Source organism: Raphanus sativus, chromosome 4 (genome assembly GCF_000801105.2).
Source record: "Raphanus sativus cultivar WK10039 chromosome 4, ASM80110v3, whole genome shotgun sequence".
In the NCBI taxonomy this organism is placed as follows: domain Eukaryota; kingdom Viridiplantae; phylum Streptophyta; class Magnoliopsida; order Brassicales; family Brassicaceae; genus Raphanus; species Raphanus sativus.
The window spans coordinates 36781078-36793710 of NC_079514.1; the positions used below are offsets into that span (position 1 = coordinate 36781078).

Below are 12633 nucleotides of genomic sequence, written 5' to 3' on the forward strand. Positions count from 1 at the left end.
ATAAACAAAGGATGCTAAGTATATACTACTTAAGAACTGTGCTAGCTCAGATAGGATCAGGAAAAGTTATTAATAGCTCATGAAACCTTACTTGTCGGTACTCCATGTTCGCATGCTTGATTTCTGCTTCAAGAAGTCCGGAACTAGTTTTATGCAAAAATTAAGAGCAGCTCTAGAATGGGTTATGTTTTCTTCACACTCGCTGTCTAGAGAATTAGTGTAAACTAGTCGATTGGCTCAAGTGGACTAATAGCGTGACACACAATAAATTAACCATTGTTACTTTCCACGTGATTAGACACCTGTAGTGAAGCCTCAAACCAATCATTTCTGATCGACAAGATATGAATTCATGATTTTATTGTTTGAAGAGTTTTGACTATATTTGATTTATTGTTTAAACTACTTTTCATTCTGATTTAATAACATATGTTAAACTGATAACGTAATGGCATAAGTTATACTCCATCCGTTTCACAATAGATGAAGTTTTAGGAAGTTTTAATGTTTCAAAATAGATGATGTTTTCATTTTTCAATGTGACTTTTTACTTTATCAAAAACTGTGTAACCAATGATATTCTATAGTATATTTTGTAATTGGTTAAATTGTTTTAAATTTATATTTTAATCATACTTTTTAGAGTAAAAAAACAATTTTCTTAATAATTGTGCATAGTCTAAAACTTCAGCTATTTTGGAACAAAGGAAGTATCACTTAGGATGTTGTTGTCGTTGACTTTGATGATTTAAACTTTTGAATTAGTTGTTGAATCATGGATAACATGAATTAGATGTAAGTTGTGTCTTCAACTTCTATAAGTTTGAAAAGCTATCATGAACACCTTTTAAATAGCAATTAACGAAAATCAACACAAACTTAAAGGAACAAATACCAATTAAAACTTAACAAAATTGCTTGAAGGAAACATGTTTGGAAATTAAATAGTCTATAAACTCATCAATATTAATTTAGTTTAAAAAGTTTAAAATAAAAATCTGAGTACATATACATTATCCTAAATTTATAGGGTTTTGTTTGACTTATAATTCATTAGTACATCTTTTAGGGGGTTTTTAGTATATGGTTTTTTGGACGGGTTCATATAATATTTAGTTTTTGGTATAGTATTTTTTTTGGTATAATATGTTTTTTTCTTAATTAAATAATTTTCTGACCATGTAGGTACAAATATGTTTTGTTTAAGATGAACATGTATCACTAGACTTAGTTGGTAAGTGATGCATAGAAAATGATTTTTTTTTTTTATTAAAACTCAAATTTTATCTAAATTTGTATATGTAATTGGAACGCCTACTTTAACTCTTACTAACATTGAACTAAATATTAATAGCATGTTACTAACCCGGCGATTAAGACGGTATTTTTAGAAAATAAAATTGTTAGTTCGTTACCAATCATATATATCTATTATATTAAAAGAGAAATCAAAACTTCTCTTCATGTGTGATATTTCATTTTTATACTATTCCTTAGAAATTTATTTAAATAGTTTAATGATGTAAATATATGTAATCGTAATAAGGCATAAATAATTATTTATGTCAACTTCTCTGTTATTTTTTTGTAGGACAACTTCTCAAATAATTTTTTTGGCGATGTGATATCTATTATATGAAACAATCTCTTTAAACCTTAGACTTCTATGGCATTCATATGATTCATCTCTTATAATCCCATGAATTAAAATACGTAAACAATGCCCACCAAAATCTCACTCTATCAATCTAATTCTGCGGAAGAACAACCCTGCCCAATCAGGCCTATTATTTTACATTCACTTGTTTTCTTCTTTTTCAATATACTCGTGATAAGGACCATTATTTAAAATGGCCCAACAACACATTAGATCTGCATTTTGGGCCCAAAAGAAGTCTGATGACTCGACAACTTATGCTTCTTCCTTCCTGTTTCTGGAATTGAAATCTAAAGGTTGAAGCAAATCAAAGTGTTCCAACAATGGCGGAAACCACCATCAAGCTCACAATCAAATTCGGAGGAAGATCGATACCACTTTCGGTATCACCTGACGCTACAACCAAAGACCTCAAGTCTCTTCTCCAACCCATCACCAACGTTCTTCCTCGTGGCCAGAAACTCATCTTCAAAGGTTTTCTCCTTTTTGTCAATCTCAAATCTTTTTTATTTAGCTAAATCCTCGTGATGGGTCTTACTCAAAATCCAAACTTTTTTTCGTTTCCTTAAAATTCAAAGGTAAGGTCTTGGTAGAGACTTCGACTCTGAAGCAGTCTCTGGTGGGTGATGGTGCCAAGATCATGTTAATGGCTTCTCAAGGTCTTCATCAAGGGGTCAGTCTTCTTATTTTTTTTGTGATTCAATCATTAAAGTTTTCTCATTTAAATCTAATTGAGGAACAGGAAGGACCAGTGCTTAAGGAAGCTAGTACAAGGCCAATATCTAGAACTACTGTAGATCAGACAAAACCTGGTGTTCTTGTAGATAAGAACCGTACTGATCGGTGGAAAGCCACAGGAGTTATTGCTTTAGCTCAAGCTAATTTGAAGGTATTGTAAATGAAGGGTCTATAGACATTGTGGTTTTTGGTTTTGGTGTTGAAGTTTTGTTTGTTGTTTGGTAAAGGAAATACCTGAGGAAGTGTGGGAGTGTGGATCTGCAGCTAGAGTGCTTGACATTCGTGAGAACTTCATTCGAGAAGTACCTGCTCGAATCAGCTCTTTTGTCTCTATACATGTAAGAACGGTTGCTATATTCAAAATCTTTCTTTTTTATTGAAGCTTTTATATGGAGAATATTGATATGTCTTTTGTAGAAACTGTTTCTTCAAGGGAATGGTCTGTCTGATGAATCAATTCAATGGGAAGGGATAGCATCTCTAAAGCGTCTGATGCTTCTCTCCCTTAGCCATAACAAGTGAGTCTTTTTATGCCTTGAATGTTAGATAGTGACTTTTTTGTTTATAGACGTTCTTGTTTGTTGTGTGTGATTTGCAGTCTGACTGTTGTGCCATCAGAAGTGGGTTCACTGACGTCTCTTAGACAGCTTGATGTGGCCAACAACAAGTTGACAAGCTTACCTAACGAGATAGGACTTCTTACGCAGCTCGAGATTTTGAAAGCCAACAATAACAGGATAACTAGCCTTCCTGAGAGTATTGGAGACTGTTCCTTCCTCATGGAGGTAAACAAACAGCTTTACTTTGTTAAGATAACCTTTAAAGTTTTTTTTTTGGCAAATAACGTTCAAAATTGGGAAGTTTTCAGGTTGATCTTTCTGCAAATATGCTATCAGAACTGCCCGAGACAGTCACAAAACTGCGTAAACTAAAGGTAAACCAAAATCACCTTCTTATTGTCACATGGCTTTTAAGAAGACTTAGTAGTGTGTTTGGTGGTTTTCAGACGCTGGAGCTGAACAACACGGGGTTAACGACTCTACCATCTGTGTTATTCAAGATGTGTTTGCAGCTGTCGACATTAGGACTCCACAACACAGAGATAACAGTTGAATCTCTCCGCCAGGTTTGTTTTTTTTATTTTTAAGTTCATTTTTACACATGCAGACTCTGGTAGATCATGTCTTTCTATGCTTTGGATTGTTTGTTGCAGTTGGAAGGATGGGGTGAGTTTGATGAAAGACGACGTACGAAGCATCAGAAGCAGATTGATTTTAGGGTTGTCGGGTCTGGCCAATTCGACGAAGGCGCTGATAAATCTTGGTGAACTGTTTTTTTGACTCGAGAGTCATGAGTGAATGAATCATCATCACAAACTCTTGCATCATCCCCCTGGCCGTTTTTTTATTTTATATAATACTCTTTTGTGCTGAATCAAATTAATGAAAATTTTATTTAAAATATACTCAAGTCACTCTTCTCGCAGCTAGTTTCTGTCTCTTCGATATAGGAACAAGTTCAGGTCTTGTAGGAAACAGTAATGAGGCTCGGAGACAAACTCATCAGCCGGTGAGCTGACCCCATCAGCCAAGAATGACGGTTCATAGCTAATAGAATCTGCATGCTCTGTTTTGGGAGGGCTGTTCAAGATCAATAATATTTTTTTTTTTGGGTTTCTTTTGCCACTCCAGTTTGTGGCCGATGCTGCTGCTTCTTCCTACTTGTTAGCTTCACCCCATCTCTACAGTGGTATTATCATAATTAGCGTAGTGATCTGCTTAAGATCGATATCTCTCATAAGCAGCTTGGGTGAGCTGGATGATTCTCATTTGTGACTGAATCAAATTAATAAAAAGGAGGGAGTAATAGTCTCACTTTGAAACAGACATCACTATTAAAGTAATTCTGCGCATTAGTGACTGGAACACTTCAACTCTCTGCGCATCTTTCTACAACAACCGAAAAAGCACAACTTTGTCAAAAAAAAAAAAAAAAATCCAAAAGCACAAAACATATTCTTGCATAATCTCAGAGTTAAGCAAACCGAGTATACACAATTTTTTTTTTTTAAAGAAGTAAACACAAATAAGCTAACTTAAGACATTTAAAAGCTTTTACTCAACTTTGAATGGAAAAAAAACTGATTCATGAGTTAACACCAACATATAGAGACTGCAATTTATCTTGGCATAATATTATTCTATAGTAAGCAAATTCAAATGGAAAATAATTGTCATGCGTCTCTGAATAGATTGAAGAGCCAAATATTGTGACTGGTACAAAGTTGATTCCCAGTATTTGATTCCCAAGATGTGATTCACCTAATAGCGTGGCCGATTACTTGGTTGCTTCCCATACACACAAACCATAAATTAGAATCCATTTAAGACAAAAATTCCTCCGTTATTATGGATGAGTCTGCCTATTTATTTGTCCTCTCTATGCTGTTTTCTATACAGACTACAGAGTACATACCTTGCTTTATAGTTATGCAGATGGTTCGTGACAGAAAAAAAGAAAAAAAAAATGTTATGCAGATGATAGCAATGGGCCCGATTGGCCAATCCAGTACCGGCGCTGGGTGCTTCGAATGGGCAGAAACGCTCCACAATGTAATATCTCATATAAACGTATCCTTTAACAAACACGGAGTAACTTCAATTCAGTTTGGATATGTCGAGGATGGATCTGTTGTCATGTCTGAAACGTACGGTTCATCATCATCTGACTGTAGCAGGCGAATTGTAAGTCTCATTTCTTTCCTCCAAACCCTTCACTGTATACAGTGTCTGATGTTTATTTTGGTTACACGAAAATCTGCAGTTGAGGCTGAATCATGAGACAGAGTTTGTGACTGGGATTCACGGGGAGGTATACAATGGTTACATTTCCTCGCTGGCGTTTCATACAAATGAACGTACTCACTATGCGGTTCACTGGACAGTCGATCCAGGAGAATTGGGTCTTAAGAAGATGGAGTTTCATTCAGGGATACTTGAACGCTGTGAGTTTGGAGGTTTCTTTGGAACTGTTGAACATGGTCAGTTGAAATCTATTGGTTTCTACGTGAGGCCTGTGATCCCAAATGTTAAGGCCATCAAAGGGTAAGATGTTTCAACAAGCAAGCTGTGAAGAGTTCTTGATCTTATACTATATGGTTTCACTAAATAAAGTGTCTTTCAGACACAAAAAAAAAAAAATAAATAAATAAATAAATAAAGTGTCTTTCCGTTATTTCTCAGCTTGTTATGATGTATCCATGATAAACTATGAAATAAAGTAATCAGTCTCTGCTATGATAATGAACTGCTTTGTTTTAACACTGCTCAACAAGAGATCAACAAGAACTCAGAGAGGACTTGTTCAAACGGACAAGACTTGTTGCAGTTGATACTCTCGACGGAAACAAGGGGTGAATTTGATGATGACGAGAGTACTCTCGACAAGATCAAAGACAAGAGTCATGAATGAATCATCTCACGAACTCTTACATCATCCCTGGCCGTTTATTTTATATAATACTCTTGTGTCTAGTCAAATTAATAAAATTTGTTTTAAATATCCTCAAGTCAAATTAATAAAATTTATTTTATACAGTATAATACTCTAGATATGGTACTCCCTCCATATTTATCTCAAATATTTCCAATTTGCTGATGAGGACTCCCCTCAATACTCTGTCCATTCTTAAAAAATAGTTGATCTAGAGAAAAAAATTATTTCAAAAAGATAGTTGTTTTATATTTTCAATACAATTTTTGTCAACTAATAATGAAAAATTGTGAAGTTCAAAAACATTTATTGTAATATGTAAAATTTTATTGGTTTAAAAGTATAGATATATAAAATTACAGAAAACGATGCATTTATAGTTAAGTTTTAATATGTTTTATTAAAAAGTATGAAAAATTCTAAAACGATCATTTTTTACAAACAGAGGGAGTATGTTATTAAATATTTAATTTATATTCAACCTTAAAATTAGGGATTTTGTGTGTGTTTTCGTGTGAGCTAAGGGTCTTCCAAAATTAGGGCATTCTATGATGAATGAGCCACCGTCTCTGATTACGTCACTTCCCGAAGACGTCGTCCTTGACATCTTAGCGCGTGTACCAAGATACAACTATCCAACTCTCTCCCTGGTATGTAAGCACTTCCAATCACTTGTTGCGTCCCCTGAGATATACGCAAGAAGATCTTTGTTGATGTGCACCGAAAGCTATCTGTACGTTTTACTGTTCAGCACCCGAACCCTCAACGACCGTTGGCATGTTCTTAGCCAGAAAGCCAGTGGAAATCGCAGCTTTGCCCTAATCTCTTCGCTTTTGGATATGCCTTGCTGTGAAAGCTTTGTGGCGGTGGGTTCGAGGATATATATGTTTGGTGCGAATGGGATTGATGAGATGACATCATCGAGTGCGTTTATGATCGATTGTATATATCACACGGTGCAACCCCTCCCCAACATGCCAATACCCATGCGTGGTACAGCTGCTGCCTATTTCGACGACAAAATTTACGTTGTTGGACACTGCAGTATGAAGTCAACTGTGATGGTGGTGTTCAATACAAAAACACAAATGTGGGAGCCTGGATCAATAAAGCCAGACACTTCGCTAGAGACGTGGAATTTTGGTTTTATGGTGGTGATGGCTGATAAGGTTTACATGAAGTCTAATTATGTGAATAGCTTTATCTACGTGCCAAAGGAAAGTAAATGGGAAACTGTAGATGAGATGATGAATTCTAAGCAGTGGACTAATAATCCATGCGTCGTTGATGGCATATTGTACTACTACGATGGTTATGTTCAGAACTGTTTAAGAGTGTATGATTCAAAGCAGAAGTGCTGGGGAGTGGTGAATGGTTTGGAAGAGCTGATGGCTGAGATACAACGTCCACATAGGTCAAACACTGTGCGTTTTGGTCGGAATTTGGCTTTGTATTTTTGTAAAAGGGAAGAACAGCAGGGGAATAGAACAACAAGTAATATTTGGTGCGCAGAGATTTCGCTGGAAAGACGTCAAGGAGGAGAGATTTGGGGTAAAGTTGAATGGTGCGATCAGGTTATAGTTGCTGAGGATTGGGAGTTTACATTATCTGTATCTGTTATGGTTTAATGCATGAAATCTCTTTCATATATGTAACTTCTGTTTTGTTTTGGTTTTTATTTGTTTGGGTTTTATGTTTGTCACCCAAATGTCTACATAATGAAGTTTCTTTTCAATCACAAATCGTTTCTTGTTCTTTTTTTGATTGCTGTCAGGAGAAATATATTTAAAAAGTTTTGATTATTGCTCTTTAGTAGGACCAGTGTAACTGGGGAAACATTTACTTGTTATAATTTGTTTGATGTTTGTGATAGTATCCAAATTGAAAAAAACGTTCCAGGCACAAGGAAGCTAGTACAAGATCAATTATCTCTAGAACTATTGTATAGGTACGTACGTGTTCATTATTGTATAGGATAAGACAAGCTGTTACTACTTTCTCATTACCCAGAGAGGTGTGGGGGACTGCAAATTCGTGGCCAGAGGACTTGATATAAGCGAAACCTGCTCGAAACACTTCTTTAGGTTCAATGTAGGTGAGAGTTATGCATATGGTTTCATGTATATAATAATCTTTATATGTTTAGTGAAGAGATGAGGGTGACCATCCACAACGGTGATCCTTGTGGAATCCTTAGCAATTAATCCAATGATTTTCGGAATAAAATAATAATATAATAACTAAATAACTAAGGATTGATCTGTAAATAAGGATTATAAGGATCAAATCCTTAGGGACGTGGCATGTTGCCATTGGGTGGGGGGAGTTGTTTTTTTTTTTTTTTCTGAACAGCAACAGTTGTGTTTCGTTTGATTTTTTGTTTTCTGTGAATCTTCTTCTCCATCGTTCGAATCGCCCACCTTCTCGCCTCCGATCCGGTGAGTCTTCTTCTACATCATCCTGATTATATATGATTTTTGTTTCCTGTGTTCGATTTCCTGATTAAAAGACTCAAACTTTTAAAAACAGAGCTTGACTATTTTGATTTTGTTTCCTGTGTTCGATTATTCTTTTTGCCGGAGCTCTGCCAGAGTTCACAAAAGACCAGACACGTTCAGCCTCTCCTTTGTTTGATGCTGAGAAGGGTTTCTCTTCATCCTCATCGTTAGACCCAAACGATTCATCATGAGAAGGGTTTCTTGTGGTCTTTGGAGCTATAGGAAGCGGAGCTAGCAGCGTTGTTCAACGCGCTATTCATATCCCGAAACACAGGCTTCTAGCCTTGAAGAGAATCAATATCTTCGAAAGGGTAATTAAAGTAACTCACCTTCTGGATATCATCATATATAGTATGTTTCTTTGAATGCTTATTGATTTGGTTGAGCAGGAGAAAAGGCAGCAACTGCTTACAGAGATAAGGACGCTGTGTGAAGCTCCTTGTCATGAAGGACTTGTGGATTTCCACGGAGCGTTTTATAGTCCTGACTCGGGACAGATCAGCATAGCTCTTGAATATATGGATGGAGGATCTCTTGCAGATATCTTGAAAGTAACTAAGAAGATACCTGAGCCTTTCTTTCGTCAATGTTCCACAAACTCTTGCAAGTAAAGACACTTTAACTCTCTTGCATGTTTAACTCTTTGTCGTATATAAAAATTCATTCTTTGTGATGCGTTTCGGTTCTAGGTGGACTTATGTTTGATATATATTTACAGGATGAGAAGAAGCTAAGAGAGGCGCTTCTATTCGCAAATGCTTGTGGAGCTATTACTGTAACAGAGAGAGGAGCTATTCCAGCTATGCCCACCATGAATGCTGTTCAAGACCTTCTCTCTTGTTGGGGAGTGGTGTTGCAAACTGCAGAAAATTGCAGGTTTTCTCATGTTTCTTTTGTTCTGTTTTTGATCTTGTTCAAAGAAAAGAAAACAGAGAACCTGATCCAACAATTTGCGTGTGTGTGTATGTGTTGCAGGGTATTTGCAGGATCTTGTTTACAATTTAAGCAAAGTAGGACAAGCCACTGAGAACAATGATCTACCAGCTGCAGGTTTGGTTTTGGGAAATGTTTGTGTCTGAGTTTCCTGTGTTTTCTACTCTTATGCAATACATTTTTTTATGTCTCAAATATAAGGAACACCATTGCACACTCTTTTTTAACTAAGTCCTTAACTATTTAAAAAAACAAAAAAAAATTATTTAATAATCCTAAGGATTCCTCTAACCAAGTACACCATTGTGGAGGGAAAAGTGCCTATTCCAACCTGAACAATTTGGATCGTGCCAAATACAACCCGAACTAACGGTTAGTGCCAAATACGATCTGAACTCAATTAAAACTTTAAAAACCTACCCGAACTTTTTAAAACGTGCATAAATCTACATTGAAATATTATTAAAAAGTTGACATTATATAAACTACTATTTTTTCATTGTATTAAATTTTAAAACTTTGGTGATAATTTTTTCTGATTTACTTAAATACATAACATGTTTTTACTTATTATATCTTCAATAAACTTATATCTTACTAAAATATAAATAATAAAATATTTATAATTACATGATCTTAAATATACTTAAAATTTTAAAGTTATTTATAAAAAATTCTTGTATAGATTATTTTTATTTTTAAAACTTAAGTGATTTTTTTCAAAAGTTATTATTATATATTTTTAATATTTTGTTCAATTTTGAAAGGTAAAAGGTTCAAAATATAAATAACTTCAAATTTTTTTAACAAAATATCAAAATATATAATAATAACTTTGAAAAAAATTCACTTGAGTTTTAAAAATAAAAATAATCTATACATTTTTTTATAAATAACTTTAAAATTTAAGTATATCTAAGATAATTTAATTATAAATATTTTATTATTTAAATTTTAGTAATATATAAGTTTATTGAAGATATAATAAGTAAAACATGTTATGTATTTATATAAATCAGAAAAAAATTATCACCAAAGTTTTAAAATTTAATACGATGAAAAAATAGTAGTTTATGTAATTTCAACTTTTTAATAATATTTCAATGTAGATTTATGCACGTTTTAAAAAGTTCGGGTAGGTTTTTAAAAATTTAATTGAGTTCAGATCGTATTTGGCACTAACCGTTAGTTCGGGTTGTATTTGGCACGATCCAAATTGTTCAGGTTGGAATAGGCACTTTCCCCCCATTGTGGATGCTCTATAATATGCCATTTGTAGAAGTTCTTCCTCCAAGGGTTACACACTTACACCGATAACTTAATTCAATGGGAAGGGATTTGCATCTCATAACAAGTAACTTTTAAGGTGAATTACTCTCTGAAATCTTATTATTGTTGGTGAGATTGCAAGTTCATCTTTCAGAAAATTTACTATTACAACTTCCAGAGACAACTCACTAAAGTGCTTACTCTAAATGAGAATCAAATCACCTTTCACTACTATTGTTCCATGGCCATGGCTTGTACAACATTTAAGAGTGACAGTGTTTAGGGGTTTTGACACGCTGGAGCTGAAGAACATAGTACCAAAAATGCCAAAGTCGGTTTGCAGTTTTCCACATTATGACTCCATAACACCGAGATGACTGTTGAATTTATCCGCGAGGTTTGTTTGTTTAGTCCCCTTTTTCAGAGTCTCATGTTCTGACTCGTCAGAACTCTACATTTCCTTGATTACTGGCTAATTATTTTACTCGATTTTGTTTATTTTCTTTGGACATGATAAGCCGCGTGTTTCATGCTTTGAATTATCGAGAAATTAGCATATACTAAAAGAGAAATACCTATGATTGTCATAAAAATGGCCCAAAAAATCAAAATGATCAAATATATGAAGAGGTAAATGACAAATGTATTATAATAAAATCTATTTTTGAAAAAAGATCGAAAATAGTTACAAAAAAAAAAAGATCGAAATTTTTCTTTCTGGAAAAAATAGAATTTTGGAATTTATCTATTAATCCACATTTTATAGGATAATCTTTGATAAAAAAAAATTTAGGAAGACCTTCTTAAATATGTATGATATTTTTTTTAATTTAGTTTAGGAAAACTTTCATAAATGTGTATGATATGTTCATGAATTCGAGTGAGGAAAATATTTCTGATAAGTACGATATTTTAGGAAGATAAAACCTTCATAAAATACATACAAGTTACATTTGAAATTTCTAATTACGCATTTACAAGGCATTCTTGAATCAACAAAAAATAATTATAAGTCGCTAAGTAGACCGATTCTTTTGGGTCCATAGCGTCAAAGAGATATCATTTTTTTCAAAGAGATATCATATATATTCGATATAGTCTTCTTTAAAAAAGTTAGTGAAAATTTTCAAAAAGATATTCTGAAAAACAGATGACCAAAATTGAATATTTTTCAAAAAATCCATTTATTTTTTCTGTTTTTTATTATTTATTTATTTTTATAATTAATAAATAATAAATTTAAATTATAAATGAGGATATGATTGTTACTTATGGTTTTACACTTTTACTTATAGTATATATTATATTTATTAAAATAATATATTATATTTATTAAAATAATATATTATATTTATTAAAATAATATATATTAAATTATAATATATACTAATAATATATTTGTTATAAAATAACGAATCTTGTTTAATTATATAAGTAAAACAAACTTTAAATGTGATATATTTTTATTTTTTTAATAAATTTAAATTTTATTTTTGGTTATAAAATAATTTTGATGTTACTAAATAAATTAAATTAATTATATATAATGTATATATAAATTATCATTATTTATTATGGTAGAGGAGTAAATAATTCATATATAATATTATCATAAAATTAATATATGACATATAATTAGTTATTCTAAATAAAATAGATATCTTTATTTCATAATATATAATATACAAATATATATTATGTTATTTTTTATTAAAAATAATGAATGATATGTGTAATTATATCAATTATATTATATTTAAATGTGAAATGTTGTTCTTTTCAAAAAGTTAAAAATATTTAATCTCAATTTTTATTTTTAAAAATATAATTTTTTGATTTTGAATATATATATTCTGACTGCAAATATTCTACCAAAAACTTCATAAGAAAACTTTGGATAAAGAGCATTCAGAGAGTATATTAATTAGCATATTATAATGTTTTTCTAAATGCTATTTTGATAAATTAATGTTGATTATTGGATACTAACGAATGCTTACGCGAAGGTCAATATAGTTTTAGAAAAAAAACTTTTCGACTATATAT

At 32.6% G+C, this 12633-nt stretch overlaps 3 protein-coding genes across 4 annotated transcripts; all 3 read left to right on the forward strand.

The window, feature by feature from the left end:
- The first annotated feature begins 1915 nt into the window (after nt 1-1915).
- On the forward strand, nt 1916-3860 carry LOC108853803 (LRR repeats and ubiquitin-like domain-containing protein At2g30105). Its single transcript, XM_018627245.2, has 9 exons — nt 1916-2131; nt 2236-2330; nt 2400-2546; nt 2623-2733; nt 2813-2913; nt 2994-3180; nt 3264-3329; nt 3402-3521; nt 3609-3860. Exons 1-9 carry the CDS (start codon nt 1981-1983, stop codon nt 3720-3722), a joined length of 1092 nt encoding a protein of 363 aa, XP_018482747.1. The 5' UTR covers nt 1916-1980; the 3' UTR covers nt 3723-3860.
- A 952-nt stretch (nt 3861-4812) lies between these two features.
- On the forward strand, nt 4813-7623 carry LOC108853804 (F-box/kelch-repeat protein At4g38940). The gene is made up of 2 exons (XM_018627247.2): nt 4813-5139; nt 5219-7623. The coding sequence occupies exon 2, from the start codon at nt 6436-6438 to the stop codon at nt 7513-7515; it is 1080 nt and encodes a 359-aa protein (XP_018482749.2). The 5' UTR covers nt 4813-5139; nt 5219-6435; the 3' UTR covers nt 7516-7623.
- Nucleotides 7624-8208: 585 nt separating this feature from the next.
- On the forward strand, nt 8209-9565 carry LOC130510726 (probable fructokinase-7). Of its 2 annotated transcripts, XR_008944466.1 has the most exons (5): nt 8209-8325; nt 8479-8696; nt 8775-8992; nt 9104-9261; nt 9361-9564. XR_008944466.1 is itself a non-coding variant. In XM_057007314.1 (4 exons), exons 2-4 carry the CDS (start codon nt 8972-8974, stop codon nt 9410-9412), a joined length of 231 nt encoding a protein of 76 aa, XP_056863294.1. In that variant the 5' UTR covers nt 8341-8696; nt 8775-8971; the 3' UTR covers nt 9413-9565. The 2 variants fall into 2 exon arrangements, 1 of the variants encoding a protein (XP_056863294.1); XM_057007314.1 differs by lacking the exon at nt 8209-8325 and having other exon boundaries at nt 8341-8696; nt 9361-9565.
- Nucleotides 9566-12633: the final 3068 nt, after the last annotated feature.